We start from the raw sequence: 11,262 nt of genomic DNA, 5'->3' as shown, positions 1-11,262 counted from the left end.
TGTGTAGGTATTGGAAGACTCTGGTATCGTCATCATAATCATTGTATAATGCCTGTTTCTTCTTAGCTTTTGATCTGTAATAGGAACAAGTATATGAATTATTAGTAGGTAAAAGTAACTAAAAGTACTTTAGAAATTGGTTTTACTTTGTTTTGATGGTTGCTTGAGTCTCTTTTCTCTCAGTTATTACCTAGATGAAACAGATTAAGAATATTTATTGTACCACAAGCATTATACGAAAGTTTCTCTTCTTTTGACTTGGGTTTTGTTTGCATAGTGAATAAAATGAAGAATAAATGAAATAAATAAATCATTTTAAAAAAAAGTCAGCTACATAGCACCAATAGTAAACTATTGGACTCCACCTCATCTCCCTTCCTGCTGCTCTCACATAGATTGGTGTTTTGTTTCACTGCCATCACCTCCATCCTTGTTTACAATCCTTCGACTGTAAACACCTCTGTTTACAATATTCTTGGCTTCAATCTTTGGCTTCAGCATATGATGGAACATTCGTGATGTTCCACAAGAAGGCGGGTGGCACAGTAAGAGCATTCAGTCACGTTCTAGCAGCAATGCCTTCTGTTATTTCTGATAATTTGTTGTTGTTGTTATAATAATTCTATTATTATTATTATTATTATTATTATTATTATTGTTATTATTATATTGCCAGAAATAATTCTTAATAGTATACAGCACCAAAGAAAGAAGACAACTGCAATATGCTGGAAGAAACACTATTGTTGTTCTTGTTTCTTTGTTTTTTTGTATTTTTTTTTTCCTCCTTATTCTCTTACATCAGCAAGAGAAATGGTAAACATGTTAGTCTTTTGCTTCTCCTCTCTATCTCCTGCTTCTTCCTCCAACATTTACCTTCAACCAACCAACCCCCTTGTCTTTCTTTCTGCTAATGTGCTGTCTTGCCTGTTTATCAAATCAATAGCTTCAACAGCAATGATGAAATAAAAATAATAAATAAAAAATAATAAATAAAATAAAAATAAATTAAAAAAAGAGAAGTGACAAAAATGTCTTTTCTTCTGGTGCATTCTGTCCATGTAACTTTGATTGTGTTGTATATTTTCCATATGTTTGAGCAGTACAACAGGGAAATGCCTGAAACAATGTTCACACTGGAATATGATAATTATTCCTTACATTTAACAGAAGGACACAACAGCATTGTAAGACAGGGCGGCAATCACTTAAATCAATGTGTGTGTACGCGTGTGCATGCATACATGTACGCACGCATGCATATGTGCATGAATTGGTAGAGTCCTTAGAATGTCAGACAAACTGCTTTACAGTATTCATTTCAATTCTCAGCGCTCTTAGTTCAAATACCACTGAGGTCTACTTAATCTGTAATCCCTTGATGGTGGTGGTGGTGGTAGATGATAAAGCACCAGTCCTGTACTGGGATTGTTTGTTCTCTATCTCTCCTTTCCTTATTTTTCTCTTTTCCATGCTTAAAGAAATCAGCTGTGCTATGACTTATGATTATGATCAGACCCGGATAAACCAGTTTAACCTTTTAGCATTCACATTATTTGTCAAATATAATGGTTATCTATTCACATTGTTTTGAATTAGTCATGCTGTATTCTGTATCTTTGAGATTTTAATGAGGTAACTGTCAATTTTTACAATGATATTGTAGGGTTGTTGTGAGAAGCCAGACCTGACCAGTTTGAGCATAAAACCGGTAGAATATTTGGGCCGGATATGGCTGATTTAAATGCTTAAAGGGTTAAGCTACCCAAAGCATGCTACATCCATGACAGCACTATGGCTCTATCAGGTGCTCAAGACCCAAAGCATGTCTGTGCGGTTGACAAGTTCACTCTCAACCACATGAATTTGTCTAACTGGCTCTCTCTCTCTTTCTCTCTTTTTCTCTCTCTCTCTCTCTTTATATATATATATATATATAATTAAAAAAAGAAAATGAATTAATTAGCAAAACATAGCTCTTTGGTTTGGAACTGACAAAGATTGAAATAAGCCATAACACACAAGAACAAAATATCTATATGGGTGTGCAAGCACTCACAAACATACTCATGTGACCAAAATATTTTATTAAAAATATATTTGGCATGTATATTTAATCAATTTTAAAATTAAGTGCTACTAAATGCAGTAACATACACACATAAACTCATACCCTCATACACACACACATTTTTATAATGAGTAAGATTAAAGTGTACCCGATACATAGTGTAAATTATAATTATATTTATTTGGCTGAAGCCATATGCTGTTAGGCCTTATATTTACATGATGATTCAGACGGCTGCAAATGTAGCCGCTTGAATGATCATATAAACATGAAACTGAAGTAACAGCATGTGGCTTCAACCAATATATATGTATGTATGTATGTATACACACACTCACATGTACACATGCCCAATCCCAATATAAAAACACTAAGCAATTTACTGAGGAGGTAAATAATTAGCTAATGAGACAACTTAGTACTGGCCTTCATCACTGACCTTATCTAATATGATATGTGCTTCTAATTAGCAATTCAACACTAAAATCTTTTTACCACTACACTATTAACAATTCACATTAAGCTTCAGTTATAAGTTACACTTCCTGTGCCAAAAACAACAGAGAATATCAATTATGATGGACAGAGACACTAAAAATTATCTGGCATCATCATCATCATTATAATCATATATATATATATATATATATATATATATATATATATATATATATATATATATATATATATATATATATATATATATATATATATATATTAAGGTGGGAAGCTGGCAGAATCAGCAACACACAAGACAGAAATCTTTAGTGGCATTTGGTCCGCTTTATGTTCTGAGTTCAAATTCTGTCATGGTTGACTTTGCCTTTCATCATTTTAGGTTTAGATAAAATAAGAACTAGTCAAGAATTAGGATCAATGTAATTGACTAGCCCCCTCCTAAAGTTTCAGGTGCCTATTGTAGGAAGCATTATTATTATTGAGTTAGAGAGCTGCACACACTATCAAAGTGACACTGGGGTACTAATATAAGAAGCCCAAATATACAAATATACCTGTCATAATTACCTATTTGATAAGGGTACACCAGTCACATGCATCATAACTGCATGTGTGCAAGTAAACACTAGGGAAAAATGGAGTTAGTGACATTTAAAGAAGAAAAAAATACAGGTTAATTAGAATTTTCCTCAGGTTGAGTAACCCATCTCTCTCAAAAGGTCCCTGAATAAGAGTTATGGTTGATGAAACACCCATGTTTCCAGGGGTGAACTATTCAATCCCAAAAGAATCCCTCTCAAGACATGGCTGTGATGCTCCCCTCAACTACACCTGCTCATGATCAGAGATACACAAATCTCTGGTATTGAGCAGAATATTTGCTGTAGTCCATCTTTTATACCAAGACAAAAACATGTTAACACTTCCAATCAATTGGGAGCCACTGCCTAGTATTGCATCAGGGCATTTATTATTATTATCATTATTATTATGGCTTTTCAACAACAAAAGAAAAAAACAAGTTGAATCATCATCATCATCGTTTAACATCCGCCTTCCATGCTAGCATGGGTTGGATGATTTGACTGAGGACTGGTGAAACCGGATGGCAACACCAGGCTCCAATCTAATTTGGCAGAGTTTCTACAGCTGGATGCCCTTCCTAACGCCAACTACTCAGAGAGTGTAGTGGGTGCTTTTACGTGTCACCCGCACGAAAACGGCCACGCTCGAAATGGTGTCTTTTATGTGCCACCCGCACAAGAGCCAGTCCAGGGGCACTGGCAACGATCTCGCTCGAAAACCCTACAAAGGCCAGTCAGGCGGTATATATATATATATATATATATATATATATATATATATATATATATATATATATATATATATATGTCTGTACGTATTGTCGTCGTCATTTAACGTCCGCTTTCCATGCTAGCATGGGTTGGACGATTTGACTGAGGACTGGTGAAACCAGATGGCTACACCAGGCTCCAATCTAATTTGGCAGTGTTTCTACAGCTGGATGCCCTTCCTAAAGCCAACCACTCAGAGAGTGTAGTGGGTGCTTTTACGTGTCACCCGTACGAAGGCCAGTCAGGCGGTACTGGCAAAGGCCCGCTCATCTCGCTCGAGAAACCTCATGTGTCACCCGCACAAGAGCCAGCCCAGGGGCACCAGCAACGATCCCGCTCAAAAATCCCACAACAACCCCACACAAGAGCCAGTTCAGGGGCACCGGCAACGATGTAAGAGAATAATTTTTTAAATGGTTCAAATTCAAAGAAGTTTTCAAATATCAGGGACTGTATTAGTAGGGTTTTGATGTAATGACTAAAGAGTTAGTGGCTTGTATCTTGTAACCGGTGCTATTTTGTCAGTGAAAAAAAGAAAAAAAAAAACCTTTTGAAATAGATAGTGAGATAACTTGGATGAAATCATTTACTTTCTTTTTTTTTAATAACATGTTAGCATTCACAAGATTGTAACAACTAAATAATTTAACAAGTTAGGTTTATTTTATTATAGTGCTTGGCCATTTGAAGCCTTGTGAGTGGATTTGGTAGGTGGAAACTGAAAAGAAACCTGTCATGCATGTACATGACAAGTTTCTTATGTTTTTGTTTACATGTGCACTCACTTCTGTCAAAGTTATGACATTCAAGTGATGTTGCTGTTGGCACTTCTGTCAATAAATCATCTATTTACTTCATGCCTTTGAAGCTGTGTGGAATAAGAGATCCTTTTCTTGAAAAACCAAAGGTTAGCATCAGGATGGGCACTCAGCTGTAGAAAAAACACTTTCTCAGTAACACATTCATTTAACTTATGCTAGTATAAAAAAAAAAAACATGTAAAAACAAACATATTCTCTACAGTGTGATATCAGTTGGTAAAATTTAAAGAGTAACTGCTTGGTTAGCTAGAAATAGCACCCAAATCTTGGATAAATAGAAAAGATCAAGTTCACTGCTTTCTAACCTTCCATCAGCTAGGTCTTTTCCTTAACCTTTTAGCATTCAGATTATTTTGTCTATAGTAATGGTTATTTATTCTCGTAACTTTGAGACTTCAATGATGTAATGGTTTATTTTTAGAACAGCATTGTAGGATAGGTGTGAAAGACTGGATCTAGCCAGTTTGAATACAAAAGAAGTAGAGTGTTTGGGCCTGATATGGCTGGTTTAAATGCTAAAGGGTTAAACCTTTATTGGAGATACAAAACTCATGAATTAGTGACATAACAGTAGACTTAAAGAATAATGCTTCATTCATCTGAAAAAATTTTGGATTTTGGAATTACAAGATAAAGTGCTATCAGCAATCGGTGTATTGAATATGTACAGTTTACCAGTCTAAGCAGTAAGATTAACAAGTGTTTCACTAGTTCGCAGTGCTGAGATGAACCTTTCTTTTAGGTGTGTCTTTAAATATGTAGATGGATCCTGCTATGTTGATTTATCCTCTGTGAAGGTGGAATCTTCAAAGTAGTACATCTTTTATTACAATGGCTTGGCAGGCTCACTTCAAGTTCACAAACAAGATGTTTCTTTGGTAATCATTCCTCTGTTCTTAATGTTTAATAATCAGCTTCATTATCCTTTAATTAATTTGTAATTATTTAAATAATTACCTAATGGATAGCTCTATAAACATTACATACTGATTGATGGGCTTGATACTCTTGATAATGATGTAAAATGTTGATGATGATGGTAGTGGTTGTGGCAGTGGTAGGTCATAAATATTTATGATGTCATCTGGTGTTTAATGTGCATCAAGTACATCAGTTGCCAGATGACAATGTTGTGTGCTTTTATATAGTATTTAACTGATTATTTCAAGTTTTTGGTTGTGGTAACAATGAGTGAGAATATAAATAGTTGACTACCCAACAAAGTGATTGAACCCCAGAAGTGCATTTGATGTTGCAATTGCTTTTTTTAATCGTGAGGGATTTTTTGAAATTTTGAAATTTCACCAATTAAGAAACAATGCTTAAAGTTCACTGAATCTACCATATATAGAGGTTATCATGATACAGCTAAAAGGTTATATTCACTAACTTTTTCTCCAGCGTCTACAGATCTTCCACAGCCACTGTCATCTCACTACTACATCATGTCACACTTGACTACTGTCTACCTTTCACATAAAGAGTTAAAAAAAACCTTTGTTATCAAGGGTGAAACAAATCCCTAAACTTCTTCCGTCTCTTTGATTCTCTAGCTGTCATTACAATCACCCAAACCCAGCCCTGACTATATCAGACAAAAGAATCAAAACTATCAACTAAGTCTATTGATCCACTAGGGATGATGTTATCTTTGTAAACTCAGTTATACATATTTGAAAATTAAAAACATTCTCTGTTGACTTTACAATAAAAAGACAAACTTTGTAAAAAAACAAAATTTCTTATATCTGTTTTATTTAATTTCAGATTACAGTGAAGAGCAGAACATTTCTGCGAATCTGGGGCTGTTTGTTTTCCCTTGGGTTACATGTGAATAATGCTGTTTTTACTTTTGCTTTTGCCCTTCGTAGAATCTAAAGGTAAGCTATTTCCATTTCTATTACATACTTCTATAAGTACCTACTGCTTTCCCCTAAAATTCTTGGCTGTGTACCTTCCCTTTCCTTCTTCCCTTTTCTTACTCTCAACTTCTACATTTCTCTACAGTTAACTACCTGCTCTTATTTCCCCACTAATTACTAAGCTCACACACTTCAAACTGTCAGTAATCATGCAAACCCCAGAAGTCCCTGACTTGCTAAGGGTTAAAACTCTATGAATTTTCCCCCCATCTCCCTTAGCTAACAAAAGATTAAATGGCTGATATAGATAAGATATTGAGACATTGGATCATAGACCCTGAGGTCTTGCAACAAATGAGTCAGACTCTTAAATATTTTGTGACTATATTTTTTATGGAATATACTTCCATTTAATTTCAAAATAATTAACAAATCTGAGTGGTTTATTAAAAATGACTTCATTATTAACCCTTTAGCATTTAAACAGGCAATATATTTTTTGTGCAGAGTTATAGATATCAAAAAGCTCTTGCATAAAATTTAAACCTCTTTTACTTCATTTTTATTTTTGAAATAATCTATAGTGTATGTGTGCAACCATGTGTGTTGACTCCCTGCCACTAAGACTCCTATCTGGATCCCACATGGTGATGTATGGTAACTGGGCTTTTCACAGATCCAAGCTGATTTGGCAAGCAATGTCAAAGCAATTGTATTTCCCAAATATAGTATTCAGGCTTGTCCGAATGGATACATCCTGATATTTATCAACTACTACTTGGTTGCCTTGTTTGTAAATCCTGGAAAGAAAGGTTTTGAAGAATATACTCTGAAAGAATGTGGAAACCAACTTTTTTTACTCTTTAGTGTTCAGATTAATCTGTCAAATGTAATGCTAATTTGTTCACATTATTTTGAATTATTCAGGTTCAAGAGGGGTGTCAACAATATTTGCTTGTAACTTTGTTGATTTTTTACATACAGATTTGAAATTTTGTCAACAATATTTGCTTGTAACTTTGTTAATTTTTTACATACAGATTTGAAATTTTGTCAGTGGGTGCTTATATATCAGTGGATTATAACTACGTAATTTTAACTGATCTTGCTGATTAAATTTGACTTTTATGGGCAGGAAAATTTAATGAACACGTGTAAAAGCAATAACATAATGGATAAACAATAAAATTGACATTTTTAATGCATCTTACCTGTATGAGTTTGTCAACTGCCAACAATTTTGCTACTTTTCAAGATAAGATACATTAATTTGAATTGTGCAGGTGGCACATGAAATGCACCATTTTGAGCGTGGCCGTTGCCAGTACCGCCTGACTGGCCTTCGTGCGGGTGACACGTAAAAGCACCCACTACATTCTCTGAGTGGTTGGCGTTAGGAAGGGCATCCAGCTGTAGAAACTCTGCCAAATCAGATTGGAGCCTGGTGTAGCCATCTGGTTTCACCAGTCCTCAGTCAAATCGTCCAACCCATGCTAGTATGGAAAGCGGACGTTAAACGACGACGACGACGACAGGTATAATCGGTACAAGATTTTATTCTGTCTCTGTTTCATTCAAACATTTTCATTGTACAAAACTCATTCTAGTCAATATACCATTGGCTATGTACTCTTATACAATTTAATGAATACAATTACATAACAGAATGCATCTAAAAAAAAAACAAAACAAAAAAACAACTCATTAACAGGTGAGGCAAAAGTGAATACAGGTGTGTAACATACTGAAAATTAATATGTATTTCTCACTTTCACATTATTTGTAATAGATTGAAAGGAATATATGACAGTATTACTATCAAACAACAAAATATAGTTATGTCATATTTCTATCATGAAACCTTTACACAAGGGTACTTTGCAAAACGAACACATATATGAGGTCTCAACCTGATATCCTTTCGCAGTTTTTCTTTTTTGCAGTGAACACAGTCTGCAAACTTTTTTCCTTCCATTCATTTTTTCCACTTAATGGAAGTCAATATTTTCTCTGACACCCACCTCAGTTAATTTTGCTTTTCTCCCAGTTCTGTGCTTTCTGGAAGGAAAGCCCTCACATAACTGAGATGTGATGTCAGCCTGAAATTTCAAATGGTCATAGTCCTTTGGTGGCAGAGGTACCACCATAAACAATATATCAAATAACTATAGTTAGACATAATGCTGGAGGTATATGGATCACCATACTTTATATCAGGATTCCAGTAGTTACAAAAGCTTGCATTTCTGCAGTATCAGTTGGCTTCCATAGTGGATTGGGTCTTCCATGAATAGAAATTATGCATTGAGCATATTTCTTTCCTCCACAACATTTTCAAAAAACCTTTTTGGTAAAAATAACTAGTCCAATGGTTTTGTATCAATGCTAGAAATACTCTTACAATTAAACCAACCCAGTCAAATAATAGGTTGCTTTAATTAACTGTCATCCCTGCATCACAAATTGTTCTAGAAAAACATTTCTTGTGTTAGAAATCATAATTTTAATTATTGACCTCATTGAAGTTCTGTGTTCAAGAACTTCTGGGATGAGGTAGCCAAACAGGGTGGCCAGTCTTATCCAAAAATGGGCTGAGAGGAAGCTGTCCCTGAAAGGTCAAACAGTGGTGGCGAATGCTTACATCACCTCCATAATCATTTACCACCTGATTGTCGTGCTTTGTCCTGGTTACTGCTTGACCAGGTTGGAGTGTCTCTTATTTAAATTCTTGTGGAAGGGAAGTGTTCAGACAGACAGGCAGGCAGGCAGTCAGTCTAATAGCAACCACTGAGTCGCGGATTAGGTATGCCGTGGCTCCTAATGCACAGACACGCTCTTAGGTTATATCACCTGCAATGATTTCTGGATGGTGAGTGTGTGTGGGTTCCGTTTATGAGGCTCGTCTTTCTGCAGCTCATCTCCTTGATGGAGCTTCAGTCCTGGGTGAAGAAAAAAACCAAGACTGAGCGCCTGGTGCCTAGAATGTTGTCAAGCGCTCCCATCCTCTACTAGTCGGGCAATGGGATTGGTCAATGTTCCGCTTTAGAAATCTATAGAGAATTAGTGGCAGGGAAGTGGGATGGTATTCTTGGAGAGACTCTGGGTGCTGACAAGAACAAACTGGCTAGTCTGTTCCAGAGGACTTACCGGTTCGGAGTTATCATGAATAATTTCCAGATGTCCTTGGCCTAGCAGTGCTACCCATTCGAGATAAACTCTACAGGCACAGATGTGCTGTCAGATGAGCTTGTCAAAGGTGTCCACAGAGTGACGAAACCGTTCTGTACGCCCTCGTTCAGTGTCCAGACATTGCTGACTTGCTGGGTTATGTTGAACAGCTGCTGTCACATTTGGGACAGATCTCTCTGTTGGCGAAGTCTGTAGTGATGATCGCACCACTGCCCTCTTTCAATCAGGCAGGTAAGGCAGTTTTCCTTTGTTTGGTGACTGTGACAAAAGAGGTTGTTTGGTAGACAAGGCTGTAAGGCCTGAGGACGGATACATTCCTCTTTGATAGAGCTCTCTCATTGACTCACTTGAAAAGGAAGTTGAAAGTGGAGAGGGAAGTGCTGTCCTCAAGTGAGTTTATTGAAAGGTGGGTGAAAGTTGCTAAAATGGCAAGAGTGGATGGTACCTCTCTAAGTGTAGACCTGTGAGTCAGAGAGAAGAAATTGGAGAGGACCCTTGCTCCTGGGGTTTGAGGGAAATCTCGGACAGTGGGGTTCCTTGATTATCCCTAGAGGCCTTCCTGTATTAGGAGGGCCACATCTCTATGATCTTCCCTCCCACTTTTTCTTTTTAAAAAAACCTTTGTATGCTATGCATGTGTACCTTCTTTTTCAGTCTATACCATGTATAATTTCTTTCGTTTTTTTTTTATCATTTCATAATATGTAAACCCCAACACTTTATATCTGTCTTTGTATTGCCCCCCCCCCCCTCATCCTTCACCCTTGTGGCAAATAAATGAAGTTATCATCATCATTATTATTTTGGCAGCAAATTAGCAGAATTGTTCGCATGCTAGACAAAATGCTTAGCAGCATTTATTTCAGCTTCACATTCTGAGTTCAAATACTGCCATGGTCAGCTTTGCCTTACATCCTTTGGAGGTCGATAAAATAAGTACCAGTTCAACACTGGAGATGATGTAATTGACTCACCCAACCCCCCAAATTTCAGGTTATAATAGAAAGCTTTATTATCATTATTCAGGCATTTTACTAGCAGACTCATTAGAACAGTGGTAAAAATGCTACATTCTTTATATTCTGAGTTCGCAGTACCATTCAGTTACTATGGTGCTGAAATAAAGTTCTACTAAAAGTACAAGAGATGATGTAATTGACTGATCCTCTTCTGCTGGCCTTGTGCCAAATCAAAAACCATAGTTATTATTATCATCATCATGCTTCTTTCTGGAAGCAAATAAACAAGAATTGTTCTGAATTCTTTCCTTCTTTCTCTCTCTCTTTTTTTTTTTTGTTACAATAATCTATATAATACTCAAAAGTGCTGATGCCTTTTGCAAATTAGAATGGAATCAGTACTTGATTTTCTTGTGTGTGTACTTGACATTGTATCTGGTAGTTGTGTTTTGTTTTGTTTTCTCTTGTTTCTGTTTGATATCTACTTAAACATGGCGTCTGCTCTCTTACGTCTTCCTAATCCTTCATATTTACTGCTGTTGTATA

At 36.1% G+C, this 11,262-nt stretch overlaps 1 protein-coding gene across 3 annotated transcripts in view; it reads left to right on the top strand.

Moving 5' to 3' along the window:
• LOC106881686 (putative receptor-type tyrosine-protein phosphatase mosPTP-1) overlaps positions 1-11,262 on the top strand; it is a 305,456-nt gene that overhangs the window by 121,339 nt on the left and 172,855 nt on the right. For all 3 annotated transcript variants that reach the window (XM_089352243.1, XM_089352242.1, XM_089352241.1), the window contains exon 2: positions 6,474-6,586. In XM_089352243.1, the coding sequence (XP_089208369.1) occupies positions 6,544-6,586 (43 nt within the window). In that variant the 5' untranslated portion in view covers positions 6,474-6,543. The remainder of the gene's footprint in view (positions 1-6,473; positions 6,587-11,262) is intronic.

This window comes from Octopus bimaculoides, chromosome 5, assembly GCF_046866305.1.
Source record: "Octopus bimaculoides isolate indiv1 chromosome 5, ASM4686630v1, whole genome shotgun sequence".
Taxonomy (NCBI): Eukaryota; Metazoa; Mollusca; class Cephalopoda; order Octopoda; family Octopodidae; genus Octopus; species Octopus bimaculoides.
The sequence above is the reverse complement of the archived record's forward strand: the minus strand, read 5'-3'. Positions and strand labels throughout refer to the sequence as shown.